At 40.0% G+C, this 21,567-nt stretch overlaps 3 protein-coding genes across 3 annotated transcripts; 2 read left to right on the forward strand and 1 right to left on the reverse strand.

The window, feature by feature from the left end:
- The first annotated feature begins 3,215 nt into the window (after positions 1–3,215).
- Positions 3,216–7,245, forward strand: LOC102702452 (probable enoyl-CoA hydratase 1, peroxisomal). Its single transcript, XM_006649912.3, has 3 exons — positions 3,216–3,784; positions 6,266–6,548; positions 6,920–7,245. The coding sequence occupies exons 1-3, from the start codon at positions 3,363–3,365 to the stop codon at positions 7,019–7,021; spliced, it is 807 nt and encodes a 268-aa protein (XP_006649975.1). The 5' UTR covers positions 3,216–3,362; the 3' UTR covers positions 7,022–7,245.
- A 1,096-nt stretch (positions 7,246–8,341) lies between these two features.
- LOC102704504 lies at positions 8,342–18,702 on the forward strand. Its single transcript, XM_006651255.3, has 16 exons — positions 8,342–8,693; positions 9,276–9,470; positions 9,563–9,637; positions 9,730–9,894; positions 10,892–11,055; positions 12,461–12,679; positions 13,594–13,720; positions 15,222–15,410; positions 15,967–16,053; positions 16,166–16,320; positions 16,526–16,645; positions 16,754–16,979; positions 17,418–17,477; positions 17,574–17,747; positions 17,832–17,941; positions 18,110–18,702. The coding sequence occupies exons 1-16, from the start codon at positions 8,511–8,513 to the stop codon at positions 18,273–18,275; spliced, it is 2,415 nt and encodes an 804-aa protein (XP_006651318.1). The 5' UTR covers positions 8,342–8,510; the 3' UTR covers positions 18,276–18,702.
- A 266-nt stretch (positions 18,703–18,968) lies between these two features.
- On the reverse strand, positions 18,969–20,646 carry LOC102704787 (UPF0481 protein At3g47200-like). Its single transcript, XM_040521977.1, has one exon. It carries the CDS (start codon positions 20,508–20,510, stop codon positions 19,263–19,265), a length of 1,248 nt encoding a protein of 415 aa, XP_040377911.1. The 5' UTR covers positions 20,511–20,646; the 3' UTR covers positions 18,969–19,262.
- Between the last annotated feature and the right edge of the window lie 921 nt (positions 20,647–21,567).

The following is a 21,567-nucleotide window of genomic DNA, read 5'->3' on the forward strand; positions in this document are numbered from 1 at the left end:
TAAAGTTTATATATAAAAGTATCATTTAGAGACTTTGTAAATAAATAAAAAAATATATTCATAACCTTTATACATAATAAATAGAAAATATATTCATAAACTTTGTACATAAATAAAATATCTATTGATAAACTTTATTCATATATAATCATATTAATAAACTTTCTTCATAAATAAAAATATCAAAAAAATTATACCATAAAAGCATTATTGACTATATTTGTAGAATTTATTTAGGTGATAACAAGAGTGAGGATTAAAATTTATGATCTATTGTCCAACATATTTGTTGTTAAAAATATAAGTAATCACCCTCAATATTAGTCAGTGACAGGTTTACTAAATTGATGTGTTAATCATGGCGCTTAATCACATAGATGCGAGTTGCATGCCCATCGGAGCCGGAGGGAAACGGAAGCAAATAGGAAACGGTTTGCACGCGAAAGTTCGCGAAACAAGTCTCTTATTCTGACGGGTGGATGATCGCGCATCAGTAGCACGCGCGAATGCAACGGTAGAACAAAAACCAGCTTCCTCTCTCCCAGTCTTAAAATAGCATACTGAATACCCAGCGCATTACCGCGGAAGAACCGTGTGGTAATTTATATATATATATATATATATATATATATATATATATATATATATATATATATATATATCGAATCCTCTCTCCCAGTCTTAAAATAGCATACTGAATACCCAGCGCATTACCGCGGAAGAACCGTGTGGTAATTTATATATATATATATATATATATATATATATATATATATATATATGTATGTATATATATATATGTATGTATATATATATGATATAAATTCTAAAGATTTTTCTTACCTGCTATATGATTTTTTATATATTTATATATTTTTATGTCTTTATCAATTATTCATAGATTATAAATGGTTAGATTATATGGTGTGTCTTTTGAAGTAAGAGATGCAATTTACACTCTCGATAAATTATCTAAAGGTTAAAAACAGTTGAGATGATGTAAAGATATGCAATTTACACAATCATCCTAAGGCTAAAAATAATTGAGATTATGTGACTTAATTTATATCCTTATATATCATTCTAAGGCTAAAATCAATTAAAATGATGTGACTTAATTTACACTCTTAATATGTTATCATAAGGTTAAAAATAATTAAGACGATGTTTCTTTGTTTTTACGAGAAAAGAAAGAATGACACAGAGTAGTGTTGTGTTATTGGGTGTCTCTTCGTCCGCATAATTTTAGCCTAGCAAACAACGATTCAGCCTGTAACAAAATTCATACTAAACCTTTACCTAAGAGTATATATGTATAAACATTATATATATAAACTTTTTAGGCAAAATGGCATATATATATATATATAATATTTTTAATGTGTAGTAATTTTTTATATAGTATATATATATATATCATAAACTTTATACATAAAAAATTTGTAGAATGATGAATTTCAAACAAAATTTAAAAAAATTGAACTAGCCCAAGTATAAAGTCAAGAAGTATTTGTAATATAAATTTTGAAGCAAGGTATTATTATAAAATGTTTTAATTTGAAAAAAATAATCCAGTCTCATGTTTTGCATCTAAAATTATAAATCATATAAAAATATCTAAACATGCAACTAATTTTCTAAGCTTGACAATAATCACCATATGAAGAAAGGTACTGATCACAAAAGCGCTGATCATGGCTAGCAAGCCCATATTATTGGGATCTCAATCTAGAAAATGAAAATAAACAAGTTCACACTATATTAAAACAGTGTTCGCGCAAACATAGATCGCGTTCGGGAGTGGGGTGAGGATGGTTAGTTATCCAGCATGAAAAACATTTAGCAACTCGGCCATAATGAGCACGTATGTTCGCGCAACAGCCTTTCCATAAAAGATTTTGATTTCTTGATAACTATTTAATGGTATAAATAATATAATTAACTACTATAAAAGTTAAAAAGTTAGTTTAGGAATATAATATTATATATATACTTGTAAAAAATTATTATTTAATAATTTAGGAGATATATGGGTAAAAGCCAAGTAAAAACCTAAAAGTAAGTTAGGAGAAAGAACGAATGAATAACAAACGTTGAAAGATTATATGCTCTTTTATAACTATTTAATTTAACTAATATAGACTATGAAACTAACTATTATAATGTTAAACTATTCGATAAACTTTTATATAGAAATATTTTTTAAAAAACATACCGTAGAAATATTTTTATAAAACATGCCGTCTAAACAAGGAGAACACAGTTAGGCCTGCTAATGGGTTGGATGGCAATGGATTAAATGGGTCGGGTTTTAATTTGGATTGTCTTTGGTTGGGTACAAATGGATTGTTACTTCAAATAAATTGGATTGGGTTAGGTTATAGAGACAGATGGATTGATATGGACTGGGTTTGGTTAGGTGATTTTAGGTTTTTAAATGGATTTAACCCGTGAAGGGCAAATGGATTCTTTAATTGGGTAGCTAATGGATAAGAGAATGGACATACGTGGAACCCACACGTAAAAATTGATTAAACTTGCACAAAGTTGCTCTTACACATAATAAATCATCCCACCAAATTTTAATCAAATTTGATAATTTTTTATAGTGTGAACGCGAGTTTTAAAATTTTAGGTCCGAATTTATACATACCAAATAGGCGCATCCATTCTACTAAAGTGGGTTGGATCCATTTTAACTAAATGGTTTGGTACGGGTTGAACTAAAATTGAAGTTGGATTGGTTTGGATTGGATCCTAATAAAAAATAATTGGGGTGTGTTGGTTTGGTAGACTAGCTAGTAAAGGGATGGATTGGAGTGGGTTTAGATTGGGTCCAAATCCATTAGCAGGCATCATTTTTCTTTACGACAGAGAAATAACACGTCTTATATAAAATGGAAAGAAAAAATGATACGTAACTCGTAGCCATCCTTATCAACAGCAACCTACTATTCTGTGAAGCCAAAATGGGCTCGACTTTCGCACGCTGGCCTGTTGGGGAGTTTCTCTCGGTCTATCAGAAGTTGCTCTGAATAGTTCACGGTTTATAAGAATCTATAGTTACAAATTTAAAAAAATGAACTAAAAATTTCAGAAGATGAAAAATGTATGTTCTGGAGTTTTCCACATCGTTAGAGACGAGCTACCAACCCAGCAGTTTTGTTTGTCAGACTCTCAAATTCTCCGAACAGTCTCGCAGTGTATCTGTATCCCATCCCAGGTCAAAAGGTCTCTTGCAAAGAAAAGAAAAGAGACAAAATACAAAGCACGCAGCACGTAAAAGCTACTCCCATTCATCGGTAATTCTGAATCCCAAACCTAGAAGATCACCAATCCCCCGACGGCACCCACCTATCGCGATGGATGCCACATCGCCGGACTCCGGTGACCTCATCCTGGTCGAGCCGGCGAAGCCGGGGTCCCCGGTCGCCGTCGTGACCATCAACCGGCCCAAAGCGCTGAACGCGCTGACGCGGCCTATGATGGTGTCACTGGCGGCGGCGTTCCGGCGGCTGGATGCCGACGACGGGGTGGCGGCGGTGGTGCTGGCGGGGCGCGGGCGCGCGTTCTGCTCCGGCGTTGACCTGACTGCTGCGGAGGAGGTGTTCAAGGGGGACGTGAAGGATCCCGCCGCCGACCCCGTTGTACAGATGGAGCGCTGTCGTAAGCCCATCGTCGGCGCCATCGCCGGATTCGCCGTCACCGCTGGATTTGAGATCGCCCTCGCTTGCGACATTCTAGTCGCCGGCCGCTCCGCTAAGTTCATCGACACCCATGCTAAGTGAGTTCACCCCCTCCACAGTGCTCCACTTCTCAAGGCAACAGCTTATTCTTGCAAAAAAAAACAATTTGTTTCTCAATTATATCTTAGTCAATCAGGATGTAAAATCGAGGGATAGCTAGTTTTTTTTTTTGAATAAAACACCCCGGGGGGGGGGGGGGGGAATCCCCACCTGAATCGATTGCAATTAAAGAGGCAAGTCTGATTACATAATTTGGACGTTTGTCCTAAGGTTAACACAACAAAAGGTACAAAGGTTAGGACTAAGCTCCCGCTCCGAAGGCAGAAAATCATTCCGGCAGTCTGTGCCAGGCCTGATGTAAAATGTTTTTCCAAACTGGTACACTGTGTTGAGCGTCTTCATTCTTAAGTCTTTGTGCCCATAGATCGACTGTCTCCAGCCCTGTCTGGATGATCCAATGAATCGACGGATCTTTACTGTCGAAGATTATCCCATTTCTATGGAGCCAAAGTAACCAGAAGCAAAGGATAATGAAAACTCTGTAGGTCCTCTTTGGCAGAATGATGCGTCGTCTTGCCATGTATAGTTTGTCCATTGAGTGAATCCCGGGGTTTAGCTGTACTGCATTCCAGAAGCTAGAAGCGAAAGGGCAAAGGAGCAAGAGATGCACTGCTGTTTCTTCTTGCTGATTACAAGTTGCACATAGATTGGATTGGACTATCTTCTTTCTGAGTAAGTTTTGCCAGTGTTGGTAGCTGTTCTTTTGTTGCTAACCAGAGGAAAAAATGAGCCTTTAGGGGCGCCCTGTTCTTCCAGATAAAAGAGTACTTTTTGCATCCTTCTTCTTCACTCGAGAGGCTTTGGTATGCGTACCTAGCCGTTAGCTGTTTCCCATTGTTTGTTAGCCTTCCATCTTCCTCGTCGTCTTGCAGAAGCACCCCGGACAGTAAATGTTGAAGGTTACATAGTTCATCTGCTTCCTGTCGTGATAGTCGCGGTTGTAAATTTGCAGTTAGTCCTGTTGTCATGATCTCTTGGACAGTTGCAGATGGGTTCCTGGAATGGGAGAAAAGTGCTTGCATGGTCAGCATATAGTACGACATACTAGAGATATATCAACTGAGTATTTCCTGATAAAACACAATGCTCATATGACCAAAAGAAGAAGAAGAAGAAAAATGCTTTCTCCATATTAATTGCAGCTCCAACAAAAGCCTATGAACAAATTGATGTAGTCAACTTAGAGTGTGTTCCATATTTGAAACTTTAGGCATTGAAAACAAGAAACAATGAGGGAGCAATCATCCTGGCCTTCTTACATATGGTCTGATTACACTAATACTCTGTCCCAAAACAAGTGACCACATTAGGAGAGAGGATAATATATGAGAAGAGAAAAATGACCAATATACTCCTCATAAATAGTCCAAAACAAGTGACCACATTAGGAGAGAGGATAATATATGAGGAGAAAAATGACCAATATACTCCTCATAAATAAGAGATGCTTATAAGTAGGAGGGTAGTTGTGGATAAAATGGAGAGACATTTTAAGAAGTGTGGAAGGTGGGAGAAATAGTAATCACTTGTTTTGGGACAAGTTTTAAACCCAAAGTGGTAACTCATTTTGGGACGGAGAGGGTAACTAATTAGGCTCATTAATTGCTAATTAGAGGCAGGGCTGGCGGCCAACCAGCCCCAAGAGGTCAACAGTGGATCTCAGTTTTAAGTCCCCTGCTGGGAACTGCTAACCTTCATTCAACAGAAAATGCACCTGAAATCTTGCAGATTTTGAGCTACTGAATGTACTTCGTGGTTCATGCTCTAGTGCCCTTCTCCTCCAGCTTCATCGACCTCCTCTTCCCTGGTTGGGGTTGGGGTTGGGGGATGAGGGGGTTTTGTCCAAGCTTAGATGGATGAGCGTGGGTAGTTTGAGGTCCATTTGTTTGTCACATGATATGACAATAAGTAATCTCGTGCTCTATAGCGCGTAATGTACTAAAATCTTATTCTTGTGTGTAATCTACTAGAAAAGCCCTAGCTTTTGGATAACTTCTTTTATGCTCTACCAGTGTGGAACATGTGAAAAACATGGTAAAATTGGAATGATTAGATTATAGTTGTTTTCGTTTGGTAATATTGTTTGGACCATAAGGCCATGTAAAAGATACTGTCCTGCATTTTCGGATAGGTGGGAGTAGATATTAGAATTGAAGTTTCTACTTTGATTAGGCAGAGTTGTATATTGAAATCCTTCAAGTATCCTTACACTGTCTTCAAAATGCATATACCTGTACTATCTTCAAAATGCATGCATATATACTTTTACTATCGTGAAACAATGCATACCAATCATGTTTGGATTTATGTTCTTGCCACAACCTTTGGTGCTGTTTCCTGACCAGCTTTTGTTCAATACTCCTATATATCTTTGAATAGTATCTAATCATGTTTGGATTCGATGGCATGCCACAACCTTTGCTCTGTTTACTGATCTGCTTTTGTTCAATGTGATGTAGATTTGGGATATTCCCTTCTTGGGGTCTTTCGCAGAAGCTTTCTCGTATCGTTGGACCGAATAGAGCACGGGAAGTGTCATTAACTTGCATACCTATCACAGCTGAAATGGGGGAGAAGTGGGGGCTTGTTAACCATATTGTGGACGATAGCCAGGTGCTGAGTAAGGCAATAGAGGTCTGCGAGGCCATTGCAAGGAACAATCGCAACTTGGTTGTGTTGTACAAATCAGTTATAAATGATGGGCTCCAGCTGGACTTGGAACATGCTCGAGCTCTTGAAAAGGTTTGGCCTTACAAAATGTGGTTCTTGAACTATTTAACTTTTAGATCTTGGCAGAATTTGACAACAAAATGCTAAATGACAAACTAGGTAACTAGGTAGAGTTATTTTGATTCCCTCCATTAGTATTATAACATCTGATATCCTCCACATTCGCTACAGTTTTGAATACTTTATGGTGAATAAGCTTTGTAGTCCCCCTCTTTTTTTAGAAGTGGCAAACTTTATAGTTTTACGTTCTGTCTACCAATTGAATAAGGATATATTGTGGGTCTGCAAATAGAAATAGAAATAGGAAAATTGTGCTATCGCTGTTAGTATGTTCCAAAAATGCATCATCAATTCATCATGTTAGCATTGTTATGGGATTTCAGGAACGGGCTCATGACTATTACAATGGCATGACAAAGGAGCAATTCGCAAGTATGCAGAAATTTATACAGGGCCGGGGTTCGAAGCCACCATCAAAGCTGTAGATGATATGCTCTGTACCACTGTATGTATTGAAATATCAATGTACCGTATACATCCCCTAGTGAAAATGTTCGATAACCTGAAAAAAATAAACACTGCCAAGTGAAAATGTTGGATAACCTGAAAAAAAAATAAACACTGCCAATGCTGCATACACATGTACTTTCTTCGTATTTGCTACTGGATGAGTACTATCTTCACTACGATAAGCATAACCTATGCTGCATCCTGTTCTCTGCTTGTGATGGGCATGATGGCCTCGGAAATATCTTGTATGTTCATGTTTTCTCGCTCTTAACGCCTGTAATTTTGTTGTTAAATGGCATTCCAAACTGAATGGACTAAACTTTATCATGCTGGGTGATTTTGTGAGTAAGCGATCAAGTAGGTGGTAAAAATCGAATACCGCAACACTTTTAATCATGTCGGTGCTGGTGTTTGATTACAAGGAGACACAAGATCCTGATACTCGTTAAGTTCAATTGTTCGATGAAACTTCTCGCCATCAAACTGGGTGACTATTATATGTGTTGTCTCCTAACAATGCCAAGTAGCCCACGAGATTACAACTTATTGATCGTAGTGATGTACCGTAATTCTAATTTTAAGAATGCACACGTCTGACGTGTGTAATTGATGGTTAAATGTGTGTCGATGGACGATATGAAAGAGTTTTGGGTTACTTGGATCTCTCATCTCTGGTTGTACTAAGCCTACATTGAGATGGAGACCTAAGTTTTTATTATTATTTTTATTAAATAGAGTCTGAAATCTGTTTAACACAAGTACAATAATCTAATATTCTTGTAATATGCATACGGTGTGTATTGACAGTATGGCTTGTTTGGATAATGGGTTAGGATGGACAGTATTGGAGTAAGGAAATGTGTGAAGTGTATGAAATGAGATATGAATAATCAAGTACCAGGATTGGAAGATAGCTTAGGAGGTGGGAAAAAAATTCTCAATTCTCATTATCCAAACAAATTCTAGTCTATATCTTTTTCGCTTTTTTTGCTTATATTGTACACTAAAAATTAAATTTAAAGTTGATGGTATATTTTTAACACTGTTTATTTAATGACCTTTGTTTTTATATGATTAACAACACGCATATAAAAGTTTTATCTGTAAATTATTTTTTAATCAATAATTAGTCGTTTTGCTTATGTTGATAATAATAAGCAGAAAGATGGTACTGCAGGTTCGATGAATATATATAATCCAAACCTCACAGTTATTAGATATTCCAATATCGACCAGTCCAAGTAAGTCAAAACATCACCGATCTCAAAGCAACGGCCAATCCGGGGCAAGGAGTGCGCAACAAACGCACGCGCCGCCGTGGACCGTCGGTCCGCACTTCCGCCAGCCGCGCAGCCCGGTGCTCCGCCTCCCGACTACCTCGTAGGCGGCGGCGGCGGCGGTGGCGAAGCTTCCCGAAACCCCCAGGCCCTAGGGTTTCTCCTCTCCTCCCTTGCGCTGCCTCCCATGGGACCTCCCCTGCTCCTTCGCTTCCTCCTCCTAGCAGTCGCCGTGGCCACCTACGCGGCGGCCCGGCGGGAGGCGTTCCGCCGGGATCCCGGCCACCCGCAGTGGCACCACAGCGCTTTCCACGATGTCGAGGACAGCGTCCGCGCCGACGTTCGCCGCATGCTCCATACGCGCGCAGAGGTACGCATCGTTACTCAGCGCTCGTCTGCTCCCCCTCCGTTAAACCTCTCCTCCCGTCCCGCCCGCCCACGGACGGCGCACGTCTATAGTGGTGATCCGGTGATGTTGGGCTCGGATGGATGCGAACTTGGCAGTAGACTGCGATGCGATGAATTTTACTCTCTATGTGCGGGATCTGCAGGTGAATTTCTTTCTCTCTAGTGAGATCGACCGCTGTTTTGGTGTTGCAGGACGTGCAAAATTTGTAGATTCTAGAATTTCTATGCTTATAAGCTTCTTCCTCCGATCATGCCCAAGACGGTTTACATGTGCTAGTGTACTAGCGTTATGAGTGCCTGCGAGAAGGCACTGAGGGGGAAAAAAACTTGTGAGAAGTTTTGTGTTGTAATTGACTGTATGTTGTAACTTGTGCCCAAACCGATGCTCATACAACAAGAAAAAACAAACTATAGTAATCTTAACTTTGTATTACAGACATTCGTTGCTGCTGAGCTGCTCTACTATCTCATTTCTTCTAAAACATTTATTGTGCACATCTTTTAGGCTTCCAATATCCATTGACACACTAGGAGAATTTTGCAGGTTCCATTTCAGGTGCCTCTTGAGGTTAACGTTGTTCTTATTGGTTTCAATGGTGATGGAGGGTATAGATACTCCTTGGATGGACATAAGCTGGAAGAATTCCTAAAGACGAGCTTTCCACTCCATCGGCCCTCCTGTTTTGAGACAGGAGAGCCAATTGATATTGAGCATCATATTATGTATAATGTCATAGCAGTAAGGCTTCATTTAAGGTCACATAATTATTCTTTTAACAGTCATCTCGCTGCTATTTTCATCTTGTTCTATTGTAAAATACATTTAACTAGGCTGGACAACCAGAGCTGATTTCTCTTGAGAAGTCACTCAAGGAGGCAATGGTTCCTGCAGGAACTGCAAGAGAGGTAAGTAGAACTACATTGTTTTCTAAAAGTGTTTAGTGTCTGTTCAGATCATCATTGACACAAATCATGGCCCTAAATATTGTCCCTTCCAGAGTGAATATGGCAGGGAATTCCCTCTTTTTGAGGTAGATGCGACTCTGGTAGAGCCTATATTCCAGAGGCTGTACTCATTTATTTTTGACATGGATACTGGTTATTCGTCACCTGAGATGGATAGGCCTGCTCCTATTGCGATATTTATTGTTAATTTTGACAAGGTATGGTGACTTTTATCCGGCATTGTTCCTTTCTTATGTCATGTGTACATATATGCAAATTCTAGATATTAGAAAGTGCGGTCCTTCCTTCATGGTAATACTGGATTCAATGAGCATGTTGGTCTTGTTCATTTTCCTGCCTTTTACTTTTGAAGAAAATAGTAGTGGTGAACCCTACTGACATGTATTAATAAGCAACTGTACAAAGTTATTTAGAAAAGAAGGAAAAGAGAAGGAAGCTAATCGAAATAGTGAGAATTACACTGAAAAAACTCTAATCGTTTGATCTACAACTGATCAGCTGTAGAAAAATGAACGAAACAACCGAAAATAATGAGAAAACTTCAGAAAACTGCAATACTTTGTCAAAATTATCACCTTACTACAACTTTAGATTGATATTTCACAAAACTGCAATGATAGCAAACAATTATATCATAAAACTGCAACTTTGCCCCCTTCTTGTGTATGACATGTGAGCCCAACTTACATCAGCATGTGTGTATGGCATGTGGGTCCAAAACTTTTCAAACAAATAAAGTTGCAGCTTTCTGATAAATTCATACACTATTGTTGCAATTTTCTGAAATGTCTAGCTAAAGTTGCAGCAAACTGATAATTTTTCCAAAATAGTTGCAGTTATATGATATTTACTCATAGGTAGGTAAAACTTTTATATTTGTGTTTTTAGAGATTTAAAAGCCAATGCCGAAAAATAAACTATGATGAAAAACCTTAAAACCAACTATAAGATTAAGTTTCAAAATTCAAATTTTGGCTACAGCTGACAAGCAGATGATGGTAGGCTTTGTCAGACCAGAGTCTAAACCAGTTTGTCCATCTAAACAAGCAAATAATCGTCCAACTTTTGTTTCTTGGTAACACATTCAATTAGTATTTGACTTAACAGACAGGTGAAATAAAGTGCTCTCATTGTCCGTCTTTACCATTGCAATTGAGGGTGGCTTTGAATGCTGATATGAGTTTTCCTTGGCAGGTAAGAATGGATCCTCGGAACAAAGAAGCTGATCTTGATAGTTTAATGTATGGTGCAATAGGAAGACTAACAGAACAAGAGCTAAAAAAACAAGAAGCAGATTACATCTACCGATATCGTTACAATGGTGGTGGTGCAACTCAAGTTTGGCTGAGTTCTGGAAGGTGATAGTTCTCCTAAGTTCCAATTCTCTTTTCTTGTTACAAGGTAGCTTTGCAACTTCTATCAAGATTCGAGATGCCACATTATTAGCAGACACTAAAAATGACAATATCAACCCCATCTTGCCAGATGATCAGTAGTCTGTAGAAAAAGACATACGGACATTATAAGCTATTGGCTATTGCAATTCATTATAAACATTGCAGCAAACCATTCCATATAGAGCACTTGTTTCTTTTTGTCAGTTCATTTTTTGATAACCTGTTTGTACCATTAATTTATGTGCTAGCGCTATTAGCTACTCTTCTAAAAGTAGGATTTGGGTGTTCTACATCTAGGTTGCTAATTGATCTCATGTGGCCATTTATACAGTTTTTAGATATGAATATAATTTTTTTTTTTTTTGCATTTTGTTTCAATCTATTTATTTGCCATCTAAGGGCACTATTCTAGTCTAGATTTTTGCATGCATTGACAATCAATGTATAACAATCTTTTCGTCCAAATCTTGGCAAGTGCTCCCTCCGTCCCAAAATATACCAATCTTTTACTTTTTACCTACAATGTTTGACTATTCGTCTTATTCAAAAAAAATTACGATTAACATTTTTGTTTTTATTAGATGATAAATCATGAATAGTACTTTATGTGTGACTAATTTTTTTCAATTTCTTGAAAAATTTTCAAATAAAACGAATGGTTAAACGCTAGACACGGAAACCAAAAGTTTGCCTTATTTAGGGATGGAGGGAGTACATGAATAAATATATCTCCTAGTTTTCTATCAGTGGAAGCAATATGCTGTAACAGATAAGATTGAATCTAATCTACAATATATATAAATATACTCCTAGCTGTATGTAAATATGTTCTGAGCTGCATTTCTCCAGTAAGATAGCTACTGCCAAAATTTTACTTTGTAGTGTAATTGGTATTCAAACTGTCTCTCTTCAGCGTTGTTTCAGAAAAGCAACACATCTTTTATGTTTTATATTTTATTATCAGTTGTGAATAGGGTTGCAGATCCCGAAAGGAACCAATTAGTTCCACTTGAATTGGTATTAGACTTGTTTTGTATTCAGATTTATTGTGCAATTTTGGATGTAATGCCCAGCTAAGAAATGTTGATAGACAAATGGAAAAAATAAGTTGTTGTCGAAAAAACAACAGGTCTCTGGATTAGTTGGGCGAACTGAAAGATCAAACCGTGATTGAGGTGATTTTTGAAATACATGTATCATCTCGTGCGCATGGTTCGATCCATATCTAGCTGTCATATTTTACTCTTAATATTTCCATGTTGGATGGTTTTTTTCCCCTTTACTCTACACTGGAGTTGTTTGTGGAATTGTAACTAAGCTTTGTATGTTGATATGCTCTAAACCACCGCTGTATTGGTCCTTGCAGATTTGTTGTAATAGATCTGTCAGCAGGCCCTTGTACATATGGAAAAATAGAAACTGAAGAGGGCAGTGTGAGTTATAGGTCAGTGCCTCGGCTATTAAATATAATCTTCCCAAGAGGGCTTGCTGCTCCCAGTGCTAGTTCAACACAAGATATTTTTATTGGGCAGCTTGGTGGGTTAATTTCAACTACCATTGAGCATGTTATAGCTCCTGACGTCAGGTATTGCTTGAAATTTATTATTTGGATCAAAGTTGCTCCTTAGTTTGATGCATGAAACCATTCAGATGGTTTATCATCTGACAGTTAATTCGTAGTTTAAAATGATTATCTAAGCTAGTATTTACTTCTCAGAATATTTAGTGAGTTGAACCAAGTTTTTAGGTATATTCAAGTTGAAACGCCTCACTGGCCAACCATTCATTTCTGTTAGTCATTAACATGTTTGTCTTATTATTTGGTGAATGTGACATAAGCTATCTTTACATGGAAATTCGTTTTTATTGTTGTACATCCAGGTTGTATGGATATTAGCAAGCAAAATCATTAAAATATAATCCCTCTCAAAATATAGCTACTTCTAGCATTCAGATCTCTCAGAGTATAGCTACTTCTCCGACTACCTCATCATCTCAAGTTCTCGAACAATCACAACCATCCCTTATTTAATTTCACCCCATTCCTTAACCTCTCCAAGAAAGGGCAAAGGCATAGTATATATTATGAGACAGAGGGAGTATGTAATTTAATATTTGGCATACAGCATTACAATTAAGATGCGGCAAGAAAATTGCAGTATGCCAAAATAGTTTTGCTATTCAAATTCTTCTCTGCTGCTTATTTTCTGTTTCAACAACTAAGTTAATCTGCAAAACAGACAAACAGATTAACCATCTGTAAATGAAGTACAATTGTAACTATTAAACATGTCGTTAAACAAAACTTCACTACATTTTAAAAATTAATAATTCTCCTCTTGAATACGTGTCAAACTCTCCAAGCCTTGTATGGATGATATTGTCCATTAGGCAGATGATTTCTGTTGGAACATATGGTACATTTGTTCTTTTAAATATATATTATGTGCCCCCTTTATTTTACTTTTATTTAATATTATTGTTTCCTACCAAATTTAGGTTTGAAACTGTTGATATGGCAGTGAGGTTGCTCGTACCTATAATTGTGCTACAGAATCACAATCGGTACAACATTCTTCAAGCAGGTCACAACTACAGCATAGATGTTCAAGCTATTGAAAGAGAGGTTTGTTGACTTTGTTGCATGAATACATCTGTTAGTTGCTGAGGTCACTGTAATTTGTAGTGATCTTACTGGTTTGTATTACTTCACGCACTAGTTAGGAGCATTTATTTTGGAGCACCTTGTAGGCATAGAAAATTATATTGGGCAAAAAGATACAACCCACACAATATGCAAATGAGTGTCAGAATGTCTCAAATGCAATCTGAGCTAGTCGGGCAGCAGATTAGTGCCACCATAACTTCCAATTTGGTTGGATTAAGGCCGCGTTAGTTTGGGGTGGTTATCCGGCGCGGAAAACGTAGAAATACATTAGTACATGATTAATTAATTATTAGTTATAAAAAATTAAAAATAAATTAATATGATTTTTTAAAGCAACTTTTCTATAGAAATTTTTTGTAAAAAACACACCGTTTAATAATTCGGGAAGCATGCCCGCGGAAAACGAGGGAATCTGGGTTATTTAGGGGGATAGCCGAATGCGGCCTAAGTGTGCTATGCAGTTAGGTGGGATAATTGGCTATGCAGGGATATGCGGGAGGGTGGCACCTGTTTCCTAGGTATGTGAGGTGGGAGACTTTGGTTGTACTGTAAATGATGCCCTATGTGGGCATTGCAAGGAGGAAATTTTGGTATGGAAGGCGGCAGGTTTCTTCAGGGTGCCGCAAGGAATAGGCTAACTCCTCCCTTAGCCTCTCTGTCTCTGCTTCTTTTCTTTTGGTTTTTGGTTTCAGTTTAGCTTACCCACTGCTGCACCTCCGCAGCAGCTAACCTCTATGTATAACTGTAAATTCCTAACTTAATGAAAATCAGGGGACCTACTTGGGCCGCTCCCAGCAAAAGAAAAAAGAAAGATGCTGTAACATCACAACTCCCAATAGCCCTGGAATGCTAAAATACAATTTAGAGTTTGGATGTATTTTCGTTCCTTAAATGTGAAACAGCGCTGTAGATATTCCACCGTATTGAATGTGCACTTTTATGAAATGGAAACATTGAATATGCATATTCCAGTGACAAAGTAGCATTTAATGGCACACAAGCAAAGGTTTTGGCAGCATTGTGAGTTGCGACTGTTCATTGCTGCTACATGCAAATGGAATATCATCACCAATGCAACTTTGTGTGATGTTATAGTAATAAGTATCTGCAGCAAGTTCCACTAAGTTGTTTTCTTCTGTATATTTTGGGCTGATCCTTATAGGACAATTAAAAGCAAGTAGAGAGCAATGACTTATCGTGCAGCGACTGCAGTCTTATTGGAAGCTCTGCTATAGATATTATGACGCCAATCAAACTGTTCAATTTAGGAGGCAGAGTGTCATCACTGTTCAATGTTAGTTAAATAATAACATCATTGCCCTTAAATGGGCTAATCTAATGTTTGCCTGATGTATGTTCCAAATGAAAATGTGTTTCTTCTGGCCATGTATAATTATGAAATGCACATAGTTATTTGAAATATGGTTCACCCTGATTCTCTAAATTTCATATTTTCCAGGTTAAAAGAATGGTTCATACTGGACAGGAGGTAATAATTATTTCTGGTTCACATGCGCTGCATCAGCATGAAAAGTTAGCTGTTGCAGTTTCCAAAGCAATGCGCAGCCATTCTATTCATGAAACAAAGACTGATGGTCGATTTCATGTTCGTACCAAAACATACTTGGATGGAGCAATACTCAAAGAGGTTTGTTGGATAGCTGAATCTTGCTTTATCCAAATACTCCCATGTTTGAATTGCAAGCTCACATTGGTGAATTGCCATTATGAGTTGGTTAGTAGATCTGCAGGTATTGAATGAATCATAAATGCTTCAGCTAGGCGTTTGAAGGCCACTTTATGTATTTATATACGTATAGTAGACACAATATCATCCTATTTCCATGTTTAAGCAAACAGGCTGCTGCATCCTGCATGTGAGCAGTATAGATGGAATCATGGATTCTCACCTAACTTGTTGAAGTGCATCAACTAGTGCAATGTTATGATTCATAATTTTCATGGGATTTTCACTTATTTGTTTTCGTAATGAAAAAAAATGCTAAATCAATTGTAAAGTAAGTCAACTAATAGATGTCTCACACAGCAGTCTCGATCATATTTGATATTATTTTTCTTAGATTTGTGATGAAGCCCTGAAGCACATGAAGATATCACCAATTAGAATGAAGTTATATTTATGGATCCAAATTTTTTGTCTTATGAAATCCAACATCACGGTTATATGCTATTAACTGGTACAGGAAATGGAACGCTCTGCTGATGTGCTGTCTGCTGGTTTATTAGAGGTTGCAAATCCTTCCCTCTCAAGTAGGTTCTTCCTGAAGCAGGTGTGCAACACTTTCTAAATGATGTCCTGCAATTTGGCTTCAGTCTCCATGTCTGATGCAATTTTTATTTTTAATTCATGATGTAAGTAGTTTCTACTCTTTTTAACAACAGCATTGGTTGAATGAGCAAGACGACACACATGATTCCATCAAACATAGGCCTATATGGGAATCTTACATGCCCAGAAATAAGAAAGAAAAAAGAGGAACTGGAAAGAAGAAACATGGAGATATGTACCGAACTTATGGAACTAGAGTGATTCCAGTGTAAGCAACTCTCCTCTCTCCCTCAACATGTACTTGCCTAAAAACCAACCCTCACTCACTTGATATACAGTTTGAGGCTCAAAATGTAACTTACCAATCAAGGAATGTCATTTAGGTTGAGCAATACAACTATTTCACAATACAGTTGAAAAGATAAAAGGTATATCACTGCTGTTGCTAATATTTTAAAAACATAAATTGACAGCTTTGTATTGTCGTTGGCTGATGTTGATGCTGAACTTCTGATGGAAGAAGAAAATCTTGTTTGGACAAGTAAAGATGTTGTCATTGTACTTGAGCATAACAATGAAAAGATTCCTCTAAGGTATGCAAATATTCATACAGGTCTACAGGCATTATTCTTCTATGGCTTCTGACATGGCTACATGTGTTCAAGTGCTGCTGTGCTTATAACATTTATTTCACATTGCAGTTATGTGTCAGAAACAACTAGGCAGTTTGCTTTTCCGTCTCTAGCACAGCGTCATATCTTGGCAGGTTTAGCTTCAGCAGTTGGAGGTCTGAGTGCACCATATGAAAGAGCATCACATATTCATGAAAGACCTGTTGTGAATTGGTTGTGGGCTGCTGGATGCCATCCCTTTGGACCATTCTCAAACTCCTCTAAGATCAGTCAAATCCTTCAGGATATTGCACTGGTAATGTTATCCAATGATTATATTTTTCCTGAACATAAAACATTTTTGTTCACCAGTGTGAGACGTCAATGGAATGCACAAAACATGTTTATGTATCATGATGAGACATCAATAGGTTCTACCTTCTATGGTTTGTAGAGAGCATGGGAGTGGAGGCTGTCATAAATTGAGCTCATGCTATGCTTCCATTGCTTCTAGCTTCTTTTACCAATTTCAGACTATTGTTCTCTGGCTAAAATGATCTTAGCATTGGTATTTATTTCTCTAATTAATTGTTATAAATTGTAGTCTATGTGGCTATATCTAGAAAATCTTGATATTATGCATCATCACAACAGCATGGCCAGGATTTTGTAATAACCTATGTAAATTTTGGTTCCTTCAGCTGTTACATATTCATTTGCAACAAATCTAATATATGTTTTTAAATATTTGTAGAGGACTACAATTTATGCTCAAGTTGATGCTGCCCTTCACAAAATAAGAGACACATCGGAGGTCCTCTGGAATTCAACTGAACCTCCTTTCATTTTCTTTTATTATTAGTATTATTTAACATACGCTAGAACTGTAACTGCTGTCTGCTTGGTGCAGTCTGTTCAATCCTTTGCATCAGAGCATCTCAAGACACCATTAGGAGAACCTGTTAAAGGTAATAAGAACAAGTCCAGCACTGAGTTATGGGTAGAGAAATTCTATAAGAAGGTGACAACCATGCCAGAACCTTTCCCCCATGAACTTGTTGAACGTTTGGAAGAGTACCTTGATGTAAGTATTCATATTTACTGCAGCAGTTTATTTCTAATTCAAAGTTCTATTTGCATCTGATACTTTCTTTTGGCCCCATTTCAGAGGCTTGAAGAACAACTTGTGGATTTATCCTCCTTGCTCTATGACCACCGTCTAGTTGATGCTTATAAAAACAGCTCTGATATCCTGCAGAGCACTATATTTACGCAGCAGTATGTACTTTTCTGAGAGCAAGATTGCCAAGTAGCTATCTTTTGCATTTGTTCTGACCTAAGCATCAAATATTTCCCACTTTCCACTTTCCTTTGTGTTTTTTTGTGATTAACTGTTTGATATTCACTATTTTCTTATAGTCATTGTTGACACCTTTGATTTGACAGGTACGTAGAACGTGTATTGTCTGCGGAAAGAGATAAGATGAAATGCTGCACTATTGAATATATTCACCCCAAGCAGTCATCCCAAGCATTTGTATACGGAGGGATCCTTCTGGCGGGGTTTCTTGTCTATTCTTTGGTTATTTTCTTCTCGTCACCAGTCCGCTAATTCACATTACTACAGAGTACAGATGAAGGTAACCCTGAATTCTCGCTAGTATGACAAGATGGCTAAGCATGATAGCACTGCGGTATGCAAGGTGCGCCTGGGCTCATAAGGATGTCAATCAGCATTCAGCCATGACTTGACAATCCGTTGTATACATTGGGGGCTATCTCGGCAAAGTTGTCTATGAGAATTTTTGCTTTTTAATACCTACAGGTAGCCCCATAGCATACAGTGATTCATTCGTCCATCATAAATGGCCGATATAATCTAGAGGGGAGTTCAGGTATGGTCTGATGGAGGGCATTTACGGTTTTCCCCTTTGCCAGTATGTTGCTGCACGAAAAAACCTGGTATGTCAATAAAATCCACAATCTGCAAACAATCGTTTTCCTTTCTTTATGTTCTGACAATTGGTTTTATTCTAGTATATTCTACGCTCTTTTTGTAGTTCTTTTGGTTCACTGCAACTACACTAAAATTGTGCAGTTATGGCCTGTGGAACTGCAGTAAAAATTTCAGTTCTTGATCAAGTCTCACTCGTAACTCGTAAGAACATGTCCATGTGCAGTTCTATGAAACAAAAGGCTAACTGTGCAGTTCTTTAATCGTTTTGTCAATAACAATTAGGAATCATTTTGAGAATTTGGCTCTGGTCATTGCATAGTAAGCAAATGGTCATTTTGTCAGGAAAGCACGCATCAGAAGAGAGCTGCCTATTTGGTCCGTAGTTTAAGTTTGAATTGGGAACGACCAGCATCCTCAACATGAATTATTCCATTCAATATTGTTAGTAAACATGCATGAATGACTGCCATTTTTGTTTTACTGCATTAGATAGCGTTTTTGTTTGACTACATTAAATAACAGTAAGAGTGCAAGAGTAGCATGTACTAAAAGGCAAAATGTGGTCGAGGTGTCGTCCAGTAAAAATCTATGAAGACCATCGTATAGCAAACAGCCAAGCAGCATTTGGATGAAACACCCAAATCATCTGTTCCAGTGGCAGTGCTCCCGGATGTCTCGGAACAGGCAAGCGAGCAGGTGCCGGTCGTAGTCCATGGTCGTGTACTGCACCACGTGGCTGAAGTACGCCACGGCTTCCTCGTCGGTGATCATGCAGTGCAGGATCCCGCTGCGGCGGAGCACCTCCACGTCCCGCCGCGCGTTCACCAGCGACCCCACTAGCGCCACGAACCCCGTCATCAGGTTGCCCCCGTCCAGCTTCCTCGCCGCGCGGCCGCCGCCCTGCTCGAACGCCACCAGGTTCGCGAGGAGCACCTTGACGCTCTCGTCCACCACGAACGCCGGCATGTGCAGCACGCCGTACCGGAAGCTCACGTCGAACACGTCGCGCGGGGTAGCCCTCCGCTTGAACGTGACGCCGGCCTCCTCCATCTTTGCCGCCGGCGGGATCATCGACGTCATCCGCCCTTTCACCGCGCCGTCGCCGCCGGAGCGCGGTGACGGGACGGGCGGCTGCTTCCAGATGGCCAGCGATGACGCGCCGCCGTTGGCTTCCCCGCCGTTACGCGCCTTCTCGCTGTCCACGGCCGGGTTGCGGACGTTGCACTCGTAGTGCAGGTGCAGCAGGTGGTGGATGGTCTTGTCGCTCGCCGGCCGTATGATGCGGCTCGAAGGCAGGTCGCCGGCGAACGCCTTGCAGAAGATGTCGAGGAGCGCGTCCCGGTCGGGTCCATCCTCGCCGGCGAAGGCGACGCCGTGCATCTTCTCGACGACGAGGAACGGGATCTGATTCTCCAGGAGGAGGACATCGTGGTACATGTGTTGCCACGCCCACTTGGCGCCCCCGGGCGCCGCGAGCTGCCCCTCGCTCTTCCTCAGGAAGAATTCGAGCAAAAAGCAGCCGTCGAGCACCAGCATCTCAGCAAACTCATCGGCGCCCATGTCGAACCCCTCAGCGTAGCACCGGCGCGCCTCGGCCTCGACCTCCCGCGCGGCACGCACGTAGGCCCCGAGCCCGGCGGCGGCGCTCCGCGACAGGAAGTCGCGGAGGAGGCGCCACTTGTGCCGCTGCGCGGCGCCGAGCCCGTTGCTGCCGTGGTAGTACGGCCCCACGGACACGACCTTGGGCTCGTACAGGTCGCGGTGCCGCTCGCGCACGGCCGCGGGGAGGCGGAAGATGGTGTGCGGGTCGTCGTCCCCCGGCGGCACAGCGTCGAGTAGCCGCCGCATGGACTCCACCACCCGCGCGTCGCTGCCGCCGTCCTCCTCCATGACGCGGGTGACGCGCGCAAGGTGATCAGGCCAACACGGCGCGGGGCTTTTGAAGAAGCCGGGAAAGAGCAAGCGCGCCGCTTGGCTTGAGACGCCGCGGCCGCGCCTCAACTCGACGTGGGACGCTTAAACGAGGAGGCGTTGCGTGGGACGGAGTTGACCTGGCTCGGTTGGCCTGGCCGGGCAAGTCCACGTCCTATTCGTTCAGTCGTGCTCTTCAGTCTTCACTGCGTTTTATTTCCGTATTTTCCATGACTTTGATCGCTTGGCTGACGAGAACGCAAGCGAAAAAGGGGTGCACCCGCTCGGCGCTAGTCGCGCGTGCCGTATCTTCTACACCGGGAAATACAAGTTGTGGACAACAGGCTGGAAAATCTATTCTGACCTGGTATAAACTTGCCCCAATTTGGGTTTTACGGATGGGACATAAATGCCAGGTATCTGTTTTCCAAACATGGAGATGTTTCTTTTGTAATAATTCGCATTAAACAAATGGCCTCCAAAAATAGGAGGGAATTGGTTTTTGGGGGGAATTGGTTGTGGTTTACCGCGAAACATATATTAGATGGCAAAATAAGAATGCGTATTCGCCGGTCACCGTCAGTTACATACGAAAAAAGAGTTTATAAGCCCAGTGAGAGATCGTCAGTATTTGCAAGGAATTGGTCTAGGCAAAGCACGGATGGGCGCATGGCAACGGATGAGCCAAGCAAGACGGAGTAAGAGATGCTTTATGGTTGGCCCAGACCCGAGCACCGCCTCGACAAACCGTAAGGAAGCTGACATTTCCAAGCATTCGGCCGAGGCGCCGAGCTTGCAAATTTGCATTGCTTGTCACGACGACTTACGCACAGCACTAACTGGGTCGCACGTCAAGCAGACCACACCATACGCGTTACATCATGGTCGGCACTCATCTATACAACGAGAAACACAGCTCATGGCCATGAAAATGTAGACATGAGCAAATTCTAGAAAATTCCTGGATGGGGTGTATTCACGTATTTTCCCTAAAAAGAAAAGGAAAAGGTGAATTCACGTACGCAAGTTATCGTTG

This window comes from Oryza brachyantha, chromosome 3, assembly GCF_000231095.2.
Source record: "Oryza brachyantha chromosome 3, ObraRS2, whole genome shotgun sequence".
Classification (NCBI taxonomy): Eukaryota; Viridiplantae; Streptophyta; class Magnoliopsida; order Poales; family Poaceae; genus Oryza; species Oryza brachyantha.

Coding starts and splice junctions, on each gene's coding strand:
- LOC102702452 (XM_006649912.3), top strand. CDS start 3,363: ATGGATGCCACATCGCCGGACTCCGGTGACCTCATCCTGGTCGAGCCG. Junction 3,785..6,265: donor TTCATCGACACCCATGCTAA/GTGAGTTCACCC, acceptor AATGTGATGTAG/ATTTGGGATATTCCCTTCTT. Junction 6,549..6,919: donor ATGCTCGAGCTCTTGAAAAG/GTTTGGCCTTAC, acceptor ATGGGATTTCAG/GAACGGGCTCATGACTATTA.
- LOC102704504 (XM_006651255.3), top strand. CDS start 8,511: ATGGGACCTCCCCTGCTCCTTCGCTTCCTCCTCCTAGCAGTCGCCGTG. Junction 15,411..15,966: donor ATGGAGCAATACTCAAAGAG/GTTTGTTGGATA, acceptor TAACTGGTACAG/GAAATGGAACGCTCTGCTGA. Junction 17,942..18,109: donor AGCACTATATTTACGCAGCA/GTATGTACTTTT, acceptor TTGATTTGACAG/GTACGTAGAACGTGTATTGT.
- LOC102704787 (XM_040521977.1), bottom strand. CDS start 20,510: ATGGAGGAGGACGGCGGCAGCGACGCGCGGGTGGTGGAGTCCATGCGG.